The 20,800-nt window shown below is 40.6% G+C and overlaps 1 protein-coding gene across 1 annotated transcript; it reads right to left on the reverse strand. All coding sequences in view use genetic code 11, as the record gives it.

The window, feature by feature from the left end:
• Positions 1 to 8,060: 8,060 nt before the first annotated feature.
• On the reverse strand, positions 8,061 to 20,490 carry EGR_08670 (Large subunit GTPase; the record flags this gene model as incomplete). The annotated part of the gene is made up of 16 exons (XM_024497919.1): positions 8,061 to 8,259; positions 9,948 to 10,099; positions 11,191 to 11,275; positions 13,966 to 14,028; positions 14,423 to 14,448; positions 15,749 to 15,835; positions 16,024 to 16,202; positions 18,076 to 18,199; positions 18,581 to 18,724; positions 18,798 to 19,032; positions 19,258 to 19,551; positions 19,623 to 19,853; positions 19,919 to 20,005; positions 20,050 to 20,170; positions 20,203 to 20,326; positions 20,365 to 20,490. The coding sequence occupies 16 exons, from the start codon at positions 20,488 to 20,490 to the stop codon at positions 8,061 to 8,063; spliced, it is 2,277 nt and encodes a 758-aa protein (XP_024347689.1).
• Between the last annotated feature and the right edge of the window lie 310 nt (positions 20,491 to 20,800).

Raw genomic sequence — 20,800 nt, forward strand, 5'->3', positions numbered from 1 at the left:
TTCGGGACTATGCTGCTTCTGCTGGGTGAATAATTTGGCAAAGTGGGCGAATTCATGTGGGAGTAAAATTTCCACGTGAAAATAGCTTTGTCTTCCAGGAATGCTCACTGAGATGGACTCTAGGTCTTTTTCAAGCGTCCAGCACTTTCATTTCGAAACGAACATCATTATCGCTATCACCCAGGTGGAGTGATTTATTATGTTTGTCAAAAAATTGTATCATCCCAATCTCATTATGTTTCACTTTCCTTTTCAAATAAACCGCGTTTGGTAAGGCGCGTGTGCGATGTTTTATTTCATCCGAGATCTTACTGTTGTTTCCCACTCTTACACGAATTTCACAATTAAAACTGTAGAGAATGTGAATATAAATGGGATTTCATCGATATATAATCCCGACAAATCGTTTTAAAATGCCACCTTAGGAAATCCCTGTGCATGCAGTGAAAGTCCTTAAACCTTCCCATTTTGTATCTGTTCAATCCGCACCTCGATCTCCAGGCATGATTGTCCAGAAGCGTCGCAATTTTCCGTTTGTTTAAACAAAAAGTTTTATTTTAAGCATAGCCTGTGGGATGAATTTGGACTATCGGAACTAATAGGTCAATAGGTTTACCAAAAACATCGAAAACACGTCCTTTGCACTGAAGAAGTGATCAGTACACTTTGAATTGACGAAATAAGAAACAGCGTGGAGTCAGCTCGCAGCTGTACCTATTTTGAAGGAGTGACACAACAGTTGTCATTGTCGGCTAAAAAAATAACAGTTTTGAAACACGCCATTTTCTAAAGAATTGTTGTCTAATGACTCCCTTTAGTACAACGCCCTTCATCTTTTTACATTATTCGCTTTAAGTGTGACTATTTGCGTCTTCGTGCTTCACTGTCTAGTGAAATTTAAACATTTTACTTCAACTTAATAGGTTTTATATCTTTTGAAGCTTTCTTCCGACAAGTGTATTTTATATGGTGATATGTGGTTGGAATACTGGCATTACCTTTTGAACAAGCAGGGTAGATGATGTCAGTGCTAGAGACCCCAGTCAGATTCGGTGGTGGAGTGTTTTTTGATGGCAGTTGTTACCTTTAAAACAAAGGTCATTTTTTGTAACCGCCAATCTATTTTAAGTAAGCGCCGTCGGATTGGGGAACGTGCTGCATTTTTGTCCTTGTTATGCCACAAAGAGGTTACCACTGCTAATCTAAGCCCATATCCAAAAATAGTAACTGTTTACCGTTTGCCAATTTGATTGAAGAGACTATCTAGTGCAATTTCTGAAAGACTTCGCATAAACCCATTCCTAAGTACGCGCAAATAAGGATTCACCTAACATTACAGTGCCATCCAGTCAACTCATGACCATATAATATTGCTGGCAAAATGTGAATGCATAAGTGGAGCATAGGTCTTCCGAAAAAAAACCGCTTAGCATTTCGGTCATGCAGAAGTCCCACACAATGCTAAGAGGAAAAATAATCCTGTGAACACAAGCATTACAATCTATTAGATGAAAAGGGTTTAATCTTACTGTTGCCTGAACGATTAAAAATACAGATGTTGAGATCATAAAGTACTTTTCATCGAATCACATATTACGAAACCCGAAATTCAAGTGGAGGGATTCTCTCAAAATATGCCTGGCTCTCACTAATTTTTAATACACTCTCGAGTTCTTTCCATCACAACAGTTTTTTATTGCCATCGGTTCAGATTTGTGCATTTAACACCAAAGTTGACCTAGATCCTGGTATCATCAATCTGTCCAGAACTTTTAAAAGTTGTTAATGATGCCTATAAGCTTTTAAATTTAGGGAAACGTATTAGTCAGGGATTCAATTGGGAGATGAGTCCGTTTTGTCGGCTTGTTGGCCTTTCTTGTTATGTGGACACAAATTATTAATTACGTGTGCTTATGGATTGGTTTTACCCCATTTGTTCATTCACTAGATGGAAAATTGGGGACACTGCAGCAAACACGCGAAGCGAATTCGTTTATCCAACTGAGGTGTGGAAAATCAGGATAGGATTAATGCTTTCTGAGTTGCTAAGTGTACCAGCTTATTTACGTGAATTCCTCACCGAATCATTTTAAAGATGTTAATTATTCACTGCTTTTCTTGATTTTACGTGTTTCTGTTTATAAAGCTAAGTCCTGTGGCGCGACAAGTTGGGATGGGATCGGCTGCTGTCACCTAGCCCATGGTGCCATCATTTTGACATACTCCAATGGGTCCGAACACGTGAAATTGACCGAAAAATTAATAGGAGTAATCTCAAAAAGTAGTAGCCGTTTTTGCGGGTAAAAACCCATAAAATTAACTTCTGTAAATTGGAACAATTCTCCAAAATTCTACAAGAACTTTGGATTTTGGTGCTACGATGACCCAGATTGCAAGTAGTGGCAACTGCATTTGTTGTTTGTTGTATTCTGTAGAACCCGACTACGGTAGGGGTAGGCTATAGCTATCAACGAAAACGGTAGTCCATTTGTCTGCCAAAAAACCGCGAAAAAGTTGTTTTACGTGTGTCTGAGACATGGGCAATCTTGACGGCACTACCAGGTATGCTCAACCACTGGTTGGAGATCAGTTAGATTGCTGGTCACATGCACAGCTGTTATTGAACGTTCAGCCACTTGTGGCCGATTTGCTTGCCCTTAACATCCCGGCCAGTTTTATTGAGAGAGGACACAGCCAACCCACGGGTGTGATCGAGGCCCTGCTGCTTCATGGGCACGATTAGTCCTCTTGAAAAGGATATCGTATATTTGGCGATTCATTGATCTGGAGAGGCCATCCGGTGTTACGTTTCTTCCTCTCCCTACCCAAATCAGGAAGTCGATGTTGGTGACTTAAGACGTTCTTGTAATACCATATTCCTTTGCGGTAAGTTGAAAGCCTTGAACGATATACCTAACTACAGGATCTCAAATTTTCCTTCGTGATTCCATGATTTGTTGTTCCATCCCATTTGATTGTCGTGCCGATATTGAACAGTCCCACTCTTTCCCCTGGGCTTAAAGGTCTACATCCAACTATCCATTTTGTAAGTGTTAATCTGTTGTTGCGGCTCTCATCACCAGTCCTCTAAGACAGGAGTGAGTTCCGATATTGTTAACTTTGCGATTAAATATTTCATCAACAGGAGACTTTCCTTCTATATTTGTCAAGCAGGTGTCGTCCGCTAGTTCATTAGAAATATATCAATGACCTCTTGGGTTTACCTCCCCTACTCCTGTTTTTTTTCGTTAAGACTTGCTCGGAAGCGTCGACAAATCTTTCAGCCCGATCGTTTGACTAAGGATGGTAGGGGGATGATCGACGCTCAAAAGTTACCTGGTCGTAGATTGCTTGCTGCTTCCTGAGTATGTCACTGTGGGGTTCGCACTCACATTCTACAACGAAGTAGACTAAGTGGGCTGTTAAAGACAATTCCAGCAAATTCAAGTCTTGGCGCTTTGGCATGTGACAGGTTTTGGTGACCAACACAATCCAGATCAACGGTATGGTCGAATTCATCGACGATTCTCGGTAATCCACCGAAAGTGCTACAGTTTGCCTGCTTCCTTTCACTCAGCGCTAGCCTAACTGAAGGCGAACTGACTTCTTGATAGTGCCCACCGACGCATACTTTCTGTATGTGGATTTTTCGCTCCTTTCAGTCATCTACGTTTTGCTGCTTTTACTAGAGTACCATTTTTTGTTACCGAAATGAGAGCATCTTACACAACAATGTCTTTTGAAGGGACAAAATCCTACGAAGTTTCAACCGACGCACTGCCAGTGTGTTGAGAGTGGTTTCTGCAGCCGGATTCCGTGGGGCCTTCGGAGATATACCATCAGTCGTTAGATTAAGACTGTCTCATGCCTCAAATTTTCCAAGTCCTAGCATTCTGCTTTTGCGGTTTATATTTGTGGTTTCTGAGCCCAGTTTAATCCTGTTCAAAATCCGAGTCATGATCCCAGTATCTCGAGGGTTCTAAAGCCATGCGCAAAAATCAGGCACTCGAATCGGCTCTCTGTTGTATTTCAGCGTTTGAAGCGTTATATTCCTTGTTAATCTTGCTAGCCTACGTCATCCAGTCATCTTGAGAATTTTGGTCAGGCTCTAGCAGTGGCACCATGTGCTAAACCTTGGGACTTAATCACCAAGCTCTTGTCCTTGAGATGTTCTATCTCCTGGTTTTTCGGCGAGAACACATTTGGTATATCCTTTGTGCTCCACTACATCAAGCTTGCACAAAAATTAAAACACTCCATGTCTTTTTTGGGCATGTTATCTCGGAGGATGTCATCGGGTTTTTTGAGTCAGATTTCAAACGTGACACCCGACATTGGATTAACTACGAATTTTGGAGTGCTATCAATCAGTGTGCTTGCCATTGGAGTACTGGTTTATCTCATTTAGAATGGCGACTTTCAGACGGATAGCTCATCGGTCTGGATTTTAGTGGGCTTTTTTTAGCCATCTCAAGTGGTTACCGCTGCCATCACTGAAGGTTCGCTTGAGTTTTCTCATCGAAATCGACGTCATTAATTTTATGTTACCATGATCGTATCACCTTAGAGCCCGTCAGATAAGAGAGCACCGTTTGCGTTGGCAATCCCGATCTCCTCTATCATGGTCGGGCTTCATGGGATAAGCTTTTTTCATACAGTCCCTTGCTACATCTACACACGTTTTGGTGTTCAACTTATACCTAGAAAAATTTAGCTTCGAATGACTTGTTGGTGAGGTATGAACCATCCTGAGTCAGTTTAGGAAACAATGTCTTGGTACTCAGCGTCTGCTGACTTCCCGGAAATTCAAATATTTCTGATTCGTACTGTCTACCGTTTCCATAACATCGTTTGTCTCCTGTTAAAATTCACCTTGTGCGTCCATTAGATGTTCCGCATGCTAAGTGTCCACAGAAGTGATTGATGAGTGGTCTGGGAACCATAACGGCCGGATCATAACTGGCTGATAGGTGCACGACCGCCTTTGAAGCGTTTTTGCCAATCGTAATGGGTTTGATATATTTTATGGGAATAGGCATCAGTGGGTTCGAATTTTACACCTTTGTTGGGGAGAAACTGCATCACCACGCCTTGTTTCATTCTCGCAGAACCACTGTCATCATGATTAACGATGTCTGACTTAGCGTTAATTGCTTCTACTTTGTAAGCAACCCTTACAAGCCACATGAATATTTCGTGGGCTCATGCAATTTACAGGTGCTTTTACTGCCCATAAAATTGTTTTATGCCGAAAACTCCTTTCTGACAATCTTTGCTATTCCGGTTTGCAGGATTATTTCAGTCTATTAATCAATCTCACTAAACAAGATTTCAACACCATAGAATAGGAGCACACTTTTTTACTACGGGCGACATTTTTGGCATGGAAGTACAAGGAATAGATCAACAATGTTAAGTAAATTTTCAGGAAGCACACAGTCCTCACGTAATGTCCCATATTTGTGTTTCAAATGGCATTAATGTTCTTCTGACTCCTATCTACTTTCAGATTACTGAGCCTAGTAGTTCGCTTTTCCCACTGCTACAACTTGAATGCACTCCCCACATTTTGCATGTACCTCGTTCGGCTTACGTGTGGCTGGAGTCATTTGCTTTCTCTGTTTCTAGACGCGCTTCGTACACCACTTCCGATGCACTTTTATCAAGGCAGAAAAATGATTTATCTTAGGAACCAGTCATTTGTTTAAAGTCAGTTTCTTCGTCATTCCCCTATTACAATTCAATGTCCTTCTCCTTACCTTGATCGTCAATGCGACCGAGGGTAATATTTCCTCGAAGTGAGGTCACTTTGCCTTTGCTTATTTATTTTAGGGGAATCGTTTCTTCTCTTACTCCAAGGTTTGCATCTTGTACGCCCATTTCCCCCAAATGCCCTCATTTTTACAGCTTATGGGTTTTACTTTTCCGTTCCGGGTCGTTTCACAACTTCCATTCATGTTGACCTTAAATGCAATATTACTTAAAAAATAGGTGCTGAATTTATTACATCGTAAGTTTGGTAATAAAAGCTCTTAAAAATGGGGTGCCTCACTACTTTGCACGTGTGTATAGTCAAAAGTCTTTTGCATTAAAGATCTCGTCAGTTACTTTGCTAAATCTGTCAAGTTTTCCCGTTATTTTCGTTTCAAAATTTCCGTTATTGTCTTTACTAATTCAATTGAACATTCTTTTTAGTTCAGTGCTCAAGACAATCCTATTAGTTGCCCTACCTAAATTTACAAGCATTATTTTTGGTTATGGCGAAGAAGGAGTTGCATTTGTATGATCTGATTCGTGGCAAGGTTTAGTTTTTCAATGTTGGGTAGAATTTTCTTTCCAATGAGTAATCGTAAATGAAATATAACTGTCAGAATTTACATATTTAGTGACCTTTTTACCGACTTGAACTTCTGGCACGTTGGTTATATCAGTGATTTATCTACCTGTCACATCTGTTAGCTCAGCTGAGAACTAAGATGTGGAGATGATCCTCGAGTAGGAGTGAAATGAAAAGTATTTTAAACATTTCAGATCGTCATCTGCGCTCACTTACCAAGCCATGCGACATTCTGAGAATGGCCAGATTAACTTAACTTATCTGGTATTGTCCTCATTACCCTGTCATTAAGTTAGCAGATTAATGTGCTTGCGTCGGTGACATTTATCTAGAATGTAATCCTCTAGTGCACATTGCGCATACTCAATGCAGTTGAATCGTAAAGGTAATATTTTACCCTATTCTTCAATTTTAGATCCACTGATGCGTTTATAGGGATGCTAACTATGGGTCAAAATATGACTATTGATAATCTCCAAGCCTGCTTTTCCGTTATTGACCGTCCTGCAACTGTCGAGTTGATGACCCATCCTGGGTATCCCCTCTCGGGCTCGGATTGGGCGACTCAAGGCTGCAGTGCTCGCATTGGCCCAGATGAATTTTCGCGCTCAACTGACAGGAGTCACGAAATGACTTTGCTGCGGAGTCAGGAATTTAGGAATCTTTTGAAGCATAACAACATCAGATTGAACACATTTTCAACTTTTTAATTTGTATGCAGCTTTCTATTCTGCACGATTTGCCCGAACAGAATTCTTAAGCTCTGTGAAAATTTTTGCTTTTATCGAAAAGTGTATTTGAAGTTCTGGACTTGTAAAGAATTAGATGCTTGAGGTATATATAACGATATGGAACCCGCTTTTTATTGTGCTGTCTGGTTGGTTCTGCACCTGCTGTGATCGTAAGAGGCAAGAAGCAATCAGTTTTCAAAAGCTAACCATCTCGTCAATTATGCGGTTTTTTCTAATTTATGCATTTTTTATTTCCTACTGAAATGGTTCACGGGATTATGCTCACCTTTTTAAAGCTTTTATATCGTAAAATTTCCTTTCTTTGCACTTAAAAGTCCATGCAGAAGCCAATGTCCTCGACCAGTTGTAAGTTGAAGCAGCACAATCCATGAGGTAAAGCATCTTTACTCCAGATACGCTTAATACTCCTTCACATGGCACTCCGTTTGCAAAAATTAATGCAAACTTATTTAGGAGTCATAAGCGATTTGGTAGTTATAGTATTTACAGTACTTCGTCTTCAGCACAAGTATTTTGATACCTTTATCTTGCTTTGAAAAAAATTTATTAATGATTAGGTTGTCTTTTGAGGACTAGCCATGTAGATGTGGTTTGTATGCGTGCAGGATATCCGAAATACTTCCTTATTCCCATTGACAGGTCTCACTTTCATTCACTCATCCCATTTAGTTCATTCAGACCTTCTTTGAAGTGAATAAGAGACCAACGTTCTTTTGGAGAAAAGCTGACTGTTCATGATCTCCGCCCCTTCACCACCTTACCTGTATCGCTGTAGAGACGTTGTTTTTTTCCTCCGCTTTCCCGAAAAAGGAAGCTTGTAGTGAAGGCAAATTCTGACATTCTTTCATGGAAGTGAAGGACCTTTAGTGAAGATGGGTTGGGATCAAAAGGGGGAGGGACAGGTAAAAGCAGCGAGCAGTGGGGCTGTTGACGGTAGGCAAGCAGCGAGAGGGGGGAGGCAACGGAGGCGATCAAGCGGAGCTGCCCTCAGGGTTGGGCGGGGGAGCGGAAGGATGGAGTCCCACTGGAGGCTTATTGGCGTTGGCGCCCTGTTCCAGTTGGAATCGACGGTAGTAAAGCTGGATTTGCGTGAAGATACACTTCCAATCAGGTACCTTAGTTCTCAGCAAATCCTCCATTTCTAAAAGTGGCGCCACGTTGCCCAGCTCCCTGAATGGTCAACAAAGTAGCGTCACAATTAAGTTCATTTTAATTTACCGTGGCAGTTCAAGCCCCGATGTCCATATTCACAGTTTACCTATTAGTGGTCGTTATGGCTGGTTATCAACTCTTTAGTATCCATGCTTAAAGAAATACCTCGAATTCTCTAATGCAGCATATCTTCTACTGTGAATGCACAATAAAGCGGTTTTATCAACGCTTGCAGTTTTTTGCAATGAGGCATTTTATCTTCCGAAGTAACTCTAAATTCCCCGTAATTGGTAGAGGAGGGTGAATGAACTTGGTGAAATCCTTCGTTGAAAAACCGCAAAAAACAACATATTTCAAAGTGCACATCTGGTGTAAATTTCGACCTGTGTATTCTGTTAAATGCTTAAAAAAATTCATGAGAAATGGATCCCTCTTTTTACTCTTTGTATTTGCCCCTTTTAATAATAAAGCAGTCACTGGTAAAGTAGGTGGGTCGTCACATTTGCCTTTGTAAATGCTTTGCAATTCCTGTTTCCAAGCTCAATGATGAAAGTGTCATTCATCTGATTTTTCGTATGTTAATAGGATTATTTTCTATCTTCAGAATAAACCATGATTACTGATAAGCGAAATGTTGCACTTTGTACCGCAATTAGAGAAACCGACTTGTATCCACCTTACGTCAGCACATCCACACCATGTACTAGAAATTCGTTAGAGTACCTACGAATGGTTGTAGTATTTACCTTGTTGAGGAGGCACGGACAATCTTTCTGTAGCAAACTATTTCAAGCAAAACTATCCTAAACTGCTTATTGAAAGAATATTTTCCTCAAAATCTTCAAAAAACAAAGCATCTTTTCTTCCCTAAGCGCTTTACAACAGTTAAAGGTAGTATTCTACGATGGATGTTAGTTTTGGAGCAGGTTGTGGAACAGTTTAGTGCCAACTCCATCGTTGGCATAAGCTTTTCGTCAACGCTAAACGACTTTTACAATAAGCTAGACAAATTCTGCCCATGGAAAGATGTTCTACGAGAATGATGAGGGCTAAAAAGCCCTTGATGAATGATAAGTAAACAATTCAGCTCTATCTCATAAATATCCGGTTGTTTCAGTAGTGATAGCATCATAAATATTTCAATAAATATAAATTTAAATGAAAAATTCATTTGTCTGAGTTTTAAAAACTGTAATATTTATCTATATTTTCCGCATTTAACAATTAATTTTAAGTGTCATCAACTTCAGTTATGGAGTTATGGGTGGGGTCTTTTGCAAACGCAAAGGTCAAGTTTGAAGCACTGACTCATCATCCATCCATAAAATTGAGGTCAAGTTCTTTCACAACGCTGATCTTCCATATCTACGCAAGTTTTTAACTAGGCTTTTTAGTGTACAAACCATAGCATTTTGTCAAAATAAATGAAAATTCTGTAAATCAAGGTAATGAAATCGAAATCTTAAGTGGCATTTTTCCAATGAATTTCGACCACCTTACCTCATCGACGCTCATTGTGGTGCTTTTTGGTGGTATGGATCTTCACTGTGTTATTATTTCAAGGAATTATTACATTTGACTCAAGTTTTAGGAATTCGCGTAAAATTGATCCCCAAAGATCATGTTTTGACGCTCGATTCTAAGAAGATAAGCAGGTGTGCATTTTGGTAACAATGATGAGTTAAATGCAAGAGATGTAGACCTACTCGGCAGTTTTAAATGCAAGTTCAAAGTTGGCCCTCCGGTTCTCCGGTTTCAGAGTGGAGAAGTCAAAAGCGTCAGGGTAGAAGTGATGAATGAGTGCGCAGAAAGCCATTCCGTCTGCCCAGCTACTGCCAAAGTTTTTCACCTCCACGTGCTGCATCAGAAAGTCAAATAAAACATGCCTTGTCACTTTGCCATTCAACAACAAGCAGTCTCAAAGATAGCTTACTTAAAAATACCGAATTTGAACAAAGCAACTTATTTAAATGTTTTTGATTTTATAATTAAGTATAGCTGAATATGCTAAAATTTCTACTAATATCTGTCCTAATTCTGATCCCATAAGGGACGAGTGAACCACCCTAATGTCCAATTTTAACCTAGCCTTATCGCAAATATAAACAAAATCGTATGCACTCAAATAAAGTACACTTCAGCGCGTTAAAACTTATTCTATTATGCATCCAGACCTGCGAACATGCCTGCAATATACGGGCGAGGTTTTCTGTACGACGCAAAATGTCGTGGCCTTAAGGAAGGCGTAATTAAAAAACCAGCAATGCGGAAAATTTTCTCTTCAAGGCCTCCCTTATTTCTATCACATTTCAGTCACCACTTTTGTATCATATAAAGTTCATCCAACATACTGCTCGTGTAACATAGATGTTTTTGGGTAGGAAAAATATTATTTTTGTAATTTAGGGCTTTGGAAAGAAGCACCATGTTCACAATCTGCAGCTGCCTTTTTGAGTGACGTAAATTTGAAAATACGCACTTAAACAGAAGGACGGTGGAGGAACGCCTCTACTTGACTTGTATTAGAAATCGTGCTTGATTGCGTGTTTACTAGTTAAGAAATTTTCACTCTCACGGCAGTGCATCCACTTGTATTCACATCGTTCATAAAAACTCGATCAAAGTGTCAGTAAATAAAATGTCAAATTCATGCCACATTTTCCTTCTTAATTTATGTCTAAAACTACCTTGGTTCCACATTCCTAAATTAAGTGAATGTAGTACAAAATAAAAACTTGGCCATAAGTCGTGGTGGCAGGTCCATTCAACTTCTGAAAATGTTCCGAGGATTTGAAATTTTGTGCATAGAAGTACAGAGGGGAGTAGTTTGGACTTCTGGTTTCGTTGAATTATCTAATCATATTAGCTTAAGTTCTACGGCCTGAGATCGTAATTAGCACACAAAGAAGTTGAAGGGGAGGATGTAGGGATGGGTTGTAGGACACTCACCGGGTATCCCTTGGTCATGACCTGGCACCAGTGCAGCATAATCTCCTTGGCCGAGGCCGCACCCGACCGTTTGGACGCCAAAAAGCTACAGCAAAAAAGAACCGTGTCAGAGTTCATTATCCTACTTTAATTTCAAACCATCTTCTAACTCATTTGCCCTCAATCCTCTGTGAGGTTCCTTCGAGGAGATTGCGTATTCAGATATCCTTTTCATTGAGCCCACCTCCCTTTTAAACAGATGAATACAGAAGTATCACTCTTCTACTGTCGTATAAGCATGTACCTCGGACTCCGGCATTTGAAGTATTTATCCGTTACTAAGACATTTTTAAAGTGTTTCCGAGCCCCATGCCTATGTGTAGAAGGTTTAGGTCTACTTTGATGAGAAGTCGCTTTTCTTAGAAAAGGATGGAGTTTTTTGATATCAACTTGTTTCACAGAGGCAGGTGGGATTATAGTCAAATTGATTAACAAAGTATTTTTTTAAACTGCTAGGATTTGGGAGATTTCCTCACATCCAGGCAGCCATAGAGCCTGTAAATTTAAGACTGTACTGCTTCAAATTAGTTTGGATTTGCAGAGATTATAATCTTGGTAGGGGATCATGATGCCACGATATTGTTGTGAATTTCATGCTCATCCATTTCTCTACTTAATGGAATGGATGTATACTTAGCAGTATACATTTAAACAAATATTCTTCGTTTAAGTCATTCTCCTCACTTTCAAGTTTTTACACTTCATCGTTGGCATCACAAATGCGTTTTAGCTATCACTTGTCGACTGTGGATGGCTAAAGCGAAGGATGAAACTCCGTATGACAGATCAGTCAGAACTGAATGCGTAGTAAATCTGGTCACGCCACATGTACATAAAACCTACCGAATGCGTTAGACAATGCTTCTTGAGCTACTCTAAGTTTGTCATTTTATTATGCTTGAAAGTGGTTTTAGGAAAATAAATAATCATATAATAGTGGCCACTACACCTACAATTCATAAATAAATAGGCCTTACTTCTGCAATAAAAATAAGAAGGCTACCCATCCAAGCAACAGGCATGGTCGCCATCAGTACTTCTTATACAAAACACCTTTTAAGTAATTTATTGCTAATGGTTCATTGGAATGGATGCTCCGCTTCACTTACGTATGACTCCTTGCTGCCGGTCGATAGGAAGGTGTGTACGAATTTGCCGAAGACGAAACACTGCGACGAAGCATTTTCCTCTTTTGGCCTATTCACACGTATCAACAAGACCTCTGCCTCCAAATTCACCTCATGACTTGTACTTCCACGACTAGACCAATCAAACTGTGTGTGTTACGCCATTCACCAAGCCGACTTCTCACTGGTCACTCATGTGAGCGATCAGGCATTCTCCATTTCTACTGGAATATCCTGGTTGGTTAGCAGCATTGCGCAGATCGGATGTATCCATTTTGGAATTTGTAGCGTGACATAGACTCATATGTTTAGCGTAATTGCTTCCTGTCATCTTCCAATCACTGGATCTCATTAATAAAGTTTTAAAGCATGATCGAGAGAAGGAACGAATCTAATCAAACCCTTGGCATGCAAGGCTCTAATTCAAGTGTAACTTGGCCCACAGCTGTCCCTCCTACATTGTACACTTGTGACATCGTTTGGCATTTTCCTCCTTCACGCCAGTAAATCACTGAGCGCTGCATTTAGCAGCTTAGTTCAATTGTCTGACTTTGTCTAGCCTTGCATCACAGAACATAACTGGCAATATGAAGGCTCAATAATCATTTTACTGCAGTGAAATCAGATTTTCTTGGAGTAAGACTTTGTACTCCATAATTGAACCAACTTCAGGAACTACAACCAAGGAGCTGGGAGTGGAACCTTGAGGTATGTATGCACAAAGGAACACCAGCTGCAATAACCCATTCAGCGGCAAAGACTTTCTCACGGCAAGAACGAATTAATGGTGATGTCAGAAAGGAAGAAAGGTGCGGATTGTTTCCATAACATTCCTCTTTGGAAACATAAGTCCATGGGTATGTATTGGAGGGAATGTAATATGTGAAGTGTTGTGGTTCGCCTACGTCCCCAACCAGATTCAATTCATGTGCTAGTAGAATGCTCTGTTAATGCATGAAGCTGGCGTCAATCTCATGTAAATAATTCCCCAGTCAATTAGTAAGTAAATTGTGCTTCACGGTAATCATTCGAGTGCCATGGTGATATGGGTGATAAAGTGAGCTCGGTGGCCATTTCAGTTTAAGCCTCGGAGACCACCGGCACTGGTCACCGAAACTTAAAAATTTGCAACTTCTAGCTTAAAGCTAAAGTGATCTGTCACTTTTCAGAAGAAACACAATGATATATCAACGACTCCTACCAATGCCATAAAAGGCTAATTCTCCTTCATTTTAACTCTTGCTCTCATTACATTTATATCTCTAAGATACGCTTGTAAATGGTAGATAACTTATAGGAGAAATTATTCTGATAGTGACTCCCTTAGAGACGCCAAGGGATAGCGTCTTGGTGATAGTATTACGATTTCTTTGGGTTTTCCTAATTGAACACGCTTGCCTAGAAAAGTGTAACAATTGCATGCTTCTCACATTCCGCAAATTTTTTTTTTATATTCATCGGCGGGAATAATTACCGGCTGGTTAGTTTGGATTTTAGGAATTTGTACTCTGTGTTACTTTCTTGATTGTTCATTCGTATTTTCGAGTCCACAGCTTCTAATGCAATGTGGGACATCATCGTAAAAACCGAGCGACTGAAATTCACTCACTTCGGTTTAGCGCCCGCAGGATTAGCGGCTTTGTCGGCCTGCTTGAAAGGGTTATTCGCCGTGCTTGGGAGGGCTAAAACAGACGTTTGGGAAGGGGTAGTTTAAAATTACATCTTTCCATTCCATGTTGCCTTATGACCCATTTTTACAAGAGCCTAGTTAATAAAATTCAACTAATTGCCTTGTGTGTACGTGGCAGGCGTTAATGAACACGAATTGCTTCTGCAAATGCAGATTTTTAGTAATAGGGTCTGCGCTCGCGCAAAAAAATAACAACTGTTCCTACTTTCATTTATTACAAATGGAGGATGGTCTACATTCCGCAGAGAACTTCGTTTTCATGAACCAATCCAACAGCTTGTTAATTTGCAATGCCTCGAAAACCTTCGCCTTTGCTACAGGTAACTAACATGTTAGTTAAGCCAGGGCTTGCAGTTTTTTATTATAAAATACTTACTTTTCTTCGACATCGTTCTCGGTGGTCTGAAGAAAAAAATGATAGAAGACAATGTAAAATCTTCAGTGTGCACGAGTGACAATTCATATTTGAACTTTACATGCCATGTTGAATCGATATTTTCAAAAACTCGAAAGGCAATAAATTAAAACAAATCGAGACTCGTCAGCAGCCATTAAGTGCTTATCTGATAGACTGACGTAAATTTTGGCTCTGTGGTTAGTTAATGCTGCTACTTAAGGGCTGCTATCCGCATACCTTCGGGCTTTCAATAGCCATGCAGTTAGGACGGTGCCATGTAGGCGTGTAGTGAGAACGGCAAATGCATCACATCTCCTAAGCTAGTTAGTCCAAAATTCAGCCTTTAAATAATTGCGATGGCCACTTAGCATGCTTACTGCACGTATGTGATAGCACAGCTACCTCACCCAAGCCCTTAAGTCGCACATACGTGACACACACACATAGGTAAAGTGAAATGTATTAGTATGGCGGTTAAAATAACGTGTCACATGAAGACAACATCAGTTAATGTGTTTTTTTCAATTTGCTCTCCGTATTGATCCTTTGAGATCGTCGATAGTGCCTTACATCGGAGAGAAAGTACGCCACAAAAGTAATCATAATCTGCTTTTAATAATTAAAAGTTTTTAGTGACGTGGCTCTGTTGTTGGAAGACTAAAGAAAAAGGCTTTCTTAAATAGAGATCCGTTAGGTTGTGCGTTTCCTTTTTTTAATGACTGAAACCACTGGCAGACTAGTTTATTAAAAGTTTGCTCGAAACTTTGAAGAAGCCCGCCTCTATTTATGAAATGCAGTTAGGGTACTTTAATAGGACCTTAATTAAAACCAAATTAGTTCGATCCTTTCCACTAAGTCTAGTTTATATTATGTAGAGTAAACTATGTTTATTTCTGGTTTTCACTTGTTATTCTATGCAATAGCCTTTTGCTCTACTTTTTGTTAATTTTTTTTACCGGTTGACAAGTGAGTGTTCTGAGGAAAGGCGTAAGCTTCCGCATCACATATGCCACCATATTGTGTGACCATTATCTAAACAGAAGCAACCAAGTTAAGGCCTCATATTTCCCTACATTTCAGAAATATCGGCTCATTTTGGTGAGGTAAAGTTCGCTCTATCCGGTATTAGGAAAAAGTCTTTTCTAGCAAAGCATGATAAAGGAATTCCTAATGCTCCACTGGGGCTCTCCACGAGTTCTTAAAATCATCGTGATGCAGGCATGCGCCGGAGTAGTGTAAGCAAGGCACTGTTTACCGGCATGCAAATGGAATGCTTGAGAAAAGTGGGGAAATATGGAACATTACCAGAGGGCTAGTCAACAGCAGCCTGATAGGGCGATGTCCGTGTTTATCGCGAACGAAGTTGCCTACGTAGGCACACTTGCTTGGGCTCTACAGTAACCAATTGGTGGGCCAGAGGCCCATCACCCACGAATCCCCAGCATCTGTGCTGCCAGCTTTGGTAGGTCAGACACCGGGTGAAAGGCGCAATGGTGGGAGAGGAGGGGAGTGGGGTGCGCTGGGTGCCGTACGTGTGCTACTATGTGGACGCGAAAATATTTGTGCTGACGTTCACCCACCGACATGCACGCACCTCGCGTGTGCGCTCGAAGTGTCGCGCAGAAACAGCTGATCATGTCACCTCCCCAACCAATCACGCACCGGAGGCCTTGACTGCGCTCGCGTGACTGAAAATCGATTGACCACTTGTGTGGTTCCACTCCTTTGGGATCATCATCGCATAAGATCTTGGCAAGATCTGATTCACAATGATACACCTTCCACGATATTGTCTCGACTCTACAAAGCACGCACAATGTGCGACTTGCAACATTCGTTTCTAGCTTTAACCCGAATCTTGCCGATTCCTTTTAAAATTTCAAGTCTCCAGTCGCTTCGCCTGTGGTTACTTACAATACTATTTAACATCGTGTGTGATTAAAAGGCAAGGCAGAAACCTTATTATAAACTTATGATTGGTCTTTGTGGTTCTAGGGGAAAATGAATAAACGGGTGTGTCATTTTGACGGCGAGGAAGGCTAAATTTCCATTACTATCAACCGTAGTCCATACTAAAATTCGAGCATATTTGTGTAAGTGTATTTAGCTGACTTCTGAACAATGCATGATAGTAGTCATTCACAAAAGGTGACTGTCCATAGTAGTTTGCAAAGATCTTTAACCTCTTCCTGTGTTTTCGTGACATAGCTACGTGTGAGTTCTCACCTTTGAGTGTGTCTGCTGCTTTCTTGTAGACTCGAGACAAATCAAAATGACGTGTTTTATTGTGTTGGAATGTGGGGGTCAGGGAAAGGGCATTGTGATCATAAACGCAATCATTTGCGTAAAGTAAAAGTCTAGTACTCATCGGCTTTGGAGCTGCGGATTTCTTAAAAGGAAACACATGATGTAATACCGCGTTCCTAAGCATGGATTCAGAGAAAATGTTGATATACATCAGCCAGACCGAAGGTAAACAGTTATGATAACCGTCATGCGTGTATGCTAAATTTGTATCGGAAGGTAAGCCCTTAGAAAGAAAATATTTTCACTAACTACTTGAATCGTTTTCATAAAGGGCAGTCCTTCAACCCTTCAGCGAGAACTCACATGCAATGACCATCAGCCTTAGTGAATATTAAAGTGGAATTCCAAGAAATTTGTTTTTATAAATATGTATTCTACGTGAGTGTACGTGATTATCCGCAGGGTGCCCTCCTCCATTATCACAGGTCCAATGTAGGCTGGTTTCAGATGAAGTGAGCTTTGGATCAACGAGGATAAAGCCAAGAGGGATTTAAGGATTCCTCAAAATCTGTAAGCCTAATGACACTAGGGATCATGCGGTATACATATTTAAACCCTTTTGCTAATCATGTGTGACCAAGATTCCCTTGACGTCGGAATTATTAATGAAGTGGCAATGAGGAGCAGAAATTTAAAGCTGAGGAAGCTGAATTATTATTGAACTAGGTGGATCTTAAATCGTGAAATATTTGTAGTTTGCTGTGAACACATGACCAAAGTTGTGGACCAAATAACATCAACCGCATAAGAAATGGGTTAAAGCATATTTAAATATTTTAAATAAAAATAAGCATATCTGCTTCAAGAGTCTCCTTTTGTGGTGCCTTAAGTCATCCTCAGAAGGTTTAAGAAGCTAATGGCATCACCTGAAGGCCGTACTACAGAGCAGGAGTACAACATGCCAAGGCCGAGTAGTTAGACACGCAATCAAACAAGGCATCAGATCACCACAGCTTTGGCTAAATTTAACCCACTTACAAATACGATACAAATGAAGGGACTGGAAGACATGGTTTGCAGGTTGTTGTTATTTTCACTTCCATTAACAGAAGCAGTGATCAGGAGTCCGAATTCCCAAAACGGAATAAGGAAAAAAGTCGAAGGGATTTCAAGAAGTGCAGCAATTTAATAGAGTTGTAGTCCATTTCTACTCGCTCTACAGTTTTCCCTTTTGGTAGGCGAATGCATAAATACTGCGGGTAGTGACACTTTAGCTAAGAGAGAAGAGATTACAAAGTGGTTTTTATTATGGAAAATGAAACAACGAGGCACTGTAACACTACAGGATGCATATTTGTAAGAGAAAATGCACGAGCATGACATACATGCGTAGGCGGCAAGCAACTCATGAGGCGTCGGTGGTCGGTTGGGATCCTCGAACTCCTTCGGCGGACGAATAGAGATACCGTAGAGGGCGGTGAGCACCTCTCGTGGAATTTGTTCGCATATCTGTGGAAGGACTCAAAAGTTCGGGACTGAAAAACTCCCACGGGTTCCATCCCACTTTTAGTGATGATTAAACTTGTTCGCGATAACTGAAGTCGGCCGATTTGATTCGACTCATAGTGTTATTGGTAAATGAGGAATAAGCAGGCTTCGTAACAGCTATAAAGCCTGGAATGCTGAGTGTTATTTACTTGACTTCATTACTTTGAAATACAGAACTAATGTTATTAACAGTAAGCCCAACTGCAAAATAGTCAATTCCATTTTTAAAACATGCTATTTCAAGTAAACTATAAAAACAGTTGAAAACACGATTAGTATAGTTTCCAATTTTAATTTATGTAAAACTAACCTCAAATAATTAAGAATAGGTACGAGACTTACGACACGAATCGGGGGAATGCAATCTCGCATTTCATCAATAGGAAGGATGCCAGCAACGACTAGGTCTTCTTGAGTGTAGACGAAGGAGGGCATTACCATACCTGGGCAGTCACAGAGTTGCAAATCTGGTTGAAGGAATATAGTCTGGGTGCGAAAAAAGGCTCGAGGCGAGAAATCAGAACAGGATGCAAAAGTATGTAAAGGCCTGAGAACTCACCTGAAAGTGCTTCGTTTTGCCAGGAGTTGCCGAAACCGGGGTCTTCTTTGCGCCACACAGGGCATTGAGTGTACTCGACTTACCCACGTTGGGATAGCCCAGGAATCCCACCGTGAGGTAGGGGAAATCCCCATGTCTCGTCCCCAGGTGAGTCAATTCATCTATCAGCTCATGCACTGACAGGACATCGCAACCATTGACCACCTCAATTTTCTCTTTCAAGACGTCAGCCGCACTGAACAATGAAGTAACGCCCCAAATAAAGCCTATGATCTGAACTAACACATCCACAACCAGCACCACATTTTGCACTTTGCAGTAATTGGTTGGGCAAAATCGTGTTACAAATAGATTGGTTGAATTTAAATGGTAAAATAGGTGCAGGATATTCTTGATCTAAAGAGTAGCACTGTTCTCTCACTAGTAAACAGAAAATACAAATACTAAAATCAAGGCTCACCTACTGTACGACTCACTTGAAGCCTCCCCTCCGCCCTCCTCCTCACTCTCACCGTGCATTGTCGAGGTTTCGGATGAAGTCAAACTCGATTCATCAAAATCTTTACACATTTCGTCAACACTAAGAGAATCTTGCAATATTTCGGCTTCTAGTTCTTCTTTGGTTTCTTCCGGAATGCTGGAAGGGCCGTGGCCTTCCCTGATACTTTGAACGGAAAGTTGACTTTGGCTATTGAGTGCAGAGAAAAACAGAACACGAACGCCGACAGAGTCAAAGTATTTCGCCCAAGCGTCCCTATTTAGAAATATATATACATTTATCACAAGGACATAGTAACACACACTACACAAAGGCGTCAGACACACCTTTGATTACGTGTTAAAAAGTCAGACTTATTTATGAGGACTACGGTTCCCTTATGGGAGTCGACCTCTCTGATATAGTCATTAAGACTGGTAGAGAAGAAAAGAAGAGGCTGCCGAGCGTCGACAACCTGAACCAGGACGTCGCTTCGTTCCACGACTTGCCACAGCTGCCGCCAAAATTCCAAGTTGCGCTCGTAAGGAGTTATCACAATCCCATCTAGCTGTTCCAGCCTAAGAGGAAAAACCCACTACAAGTTACGCCCCACCGATTGATTAAAATTAGCCACTAAACCTACCTTGCGAGATCCCGACGCCAAGATAAGTAAGCTCCCTGTTCGGCATTAGCTATTTCTTCTTTTGTCATGTTCCGATTAATTTTTGGTCTACATTCAAATGTATAGCCCATCGATAAAGCAAATGTTCAAACCTTTTGAGGACGGTTAGGGCGCTTTTATTTTGCTGCATTAAAACTTTGCGCCTTGCCCTCTCCTCCGGAGTTATTATGCCAACGATCTCGGCCTTAGATAAAACTCTAACATTCACTTTCTCTGCACAAATATATGAAACATATGTGCATTACGAGCTGCAAAGTCTCTGTTGGACAAATCTGCCGTATGCAAAAAATCATCCAAAGTAGTCTCTTGAGTAATGGATTTCACAGGAAGATGACACCAATCAGGGGAGTCTTCAGGGTTAGCATAGTTCTAGAAGAAAAATCAAAGAAGCATTGTTGGACATTTACAAAAGGTCGCCTATCCTTGCGTTTATTTTGACGAACTAGAGCCCGTCCGAGATATTTCTTTTTTGGCATGGTCGCCTCAAGCTTTACACGCTGGTTGGCGAGCCGATGATTTTCGAAAAGTCGCATGTCACCACAAATAACTCAAACACATTTTAAACTCGCGAATATTAATAAAGCCAAAAGTAAACCTGTCTGCAAAAGCAAAGTGCCCATATTATAGCGATGCAAGATTTTTGTTGGTTTTAAAACTGTTGGATGATTTACTAGGGTATATTACATCTAGGTTTTAAAAATTCCTTTAATGGGCTGACTGGATTACATTTGTTTTATAGTTTTGTTCTATGCTGGAATGAGCGGTGCTGTACAGTTGTCATCTTTTTTGCATCAAAGCTCACTTGACTTGAAATTAGTAGGTTGTCCCTTTTACTTGATTAAC

Source organism: Echinococcus granulosus (assembly GCF_000524195.1).
Source record: "Echinococcus granulosus chromosome Unknown EG_S00114, whole genome shotgun sequence".
In the NCBI taxonomy this organism is placed as follows: domain Eukaryota; kingdom Metazoa; phylum Platyhelminthes; class Cestoda; order Cyclophyllidea; family Taeniidae; genus Echinococcus; species Echinococcus granulosus.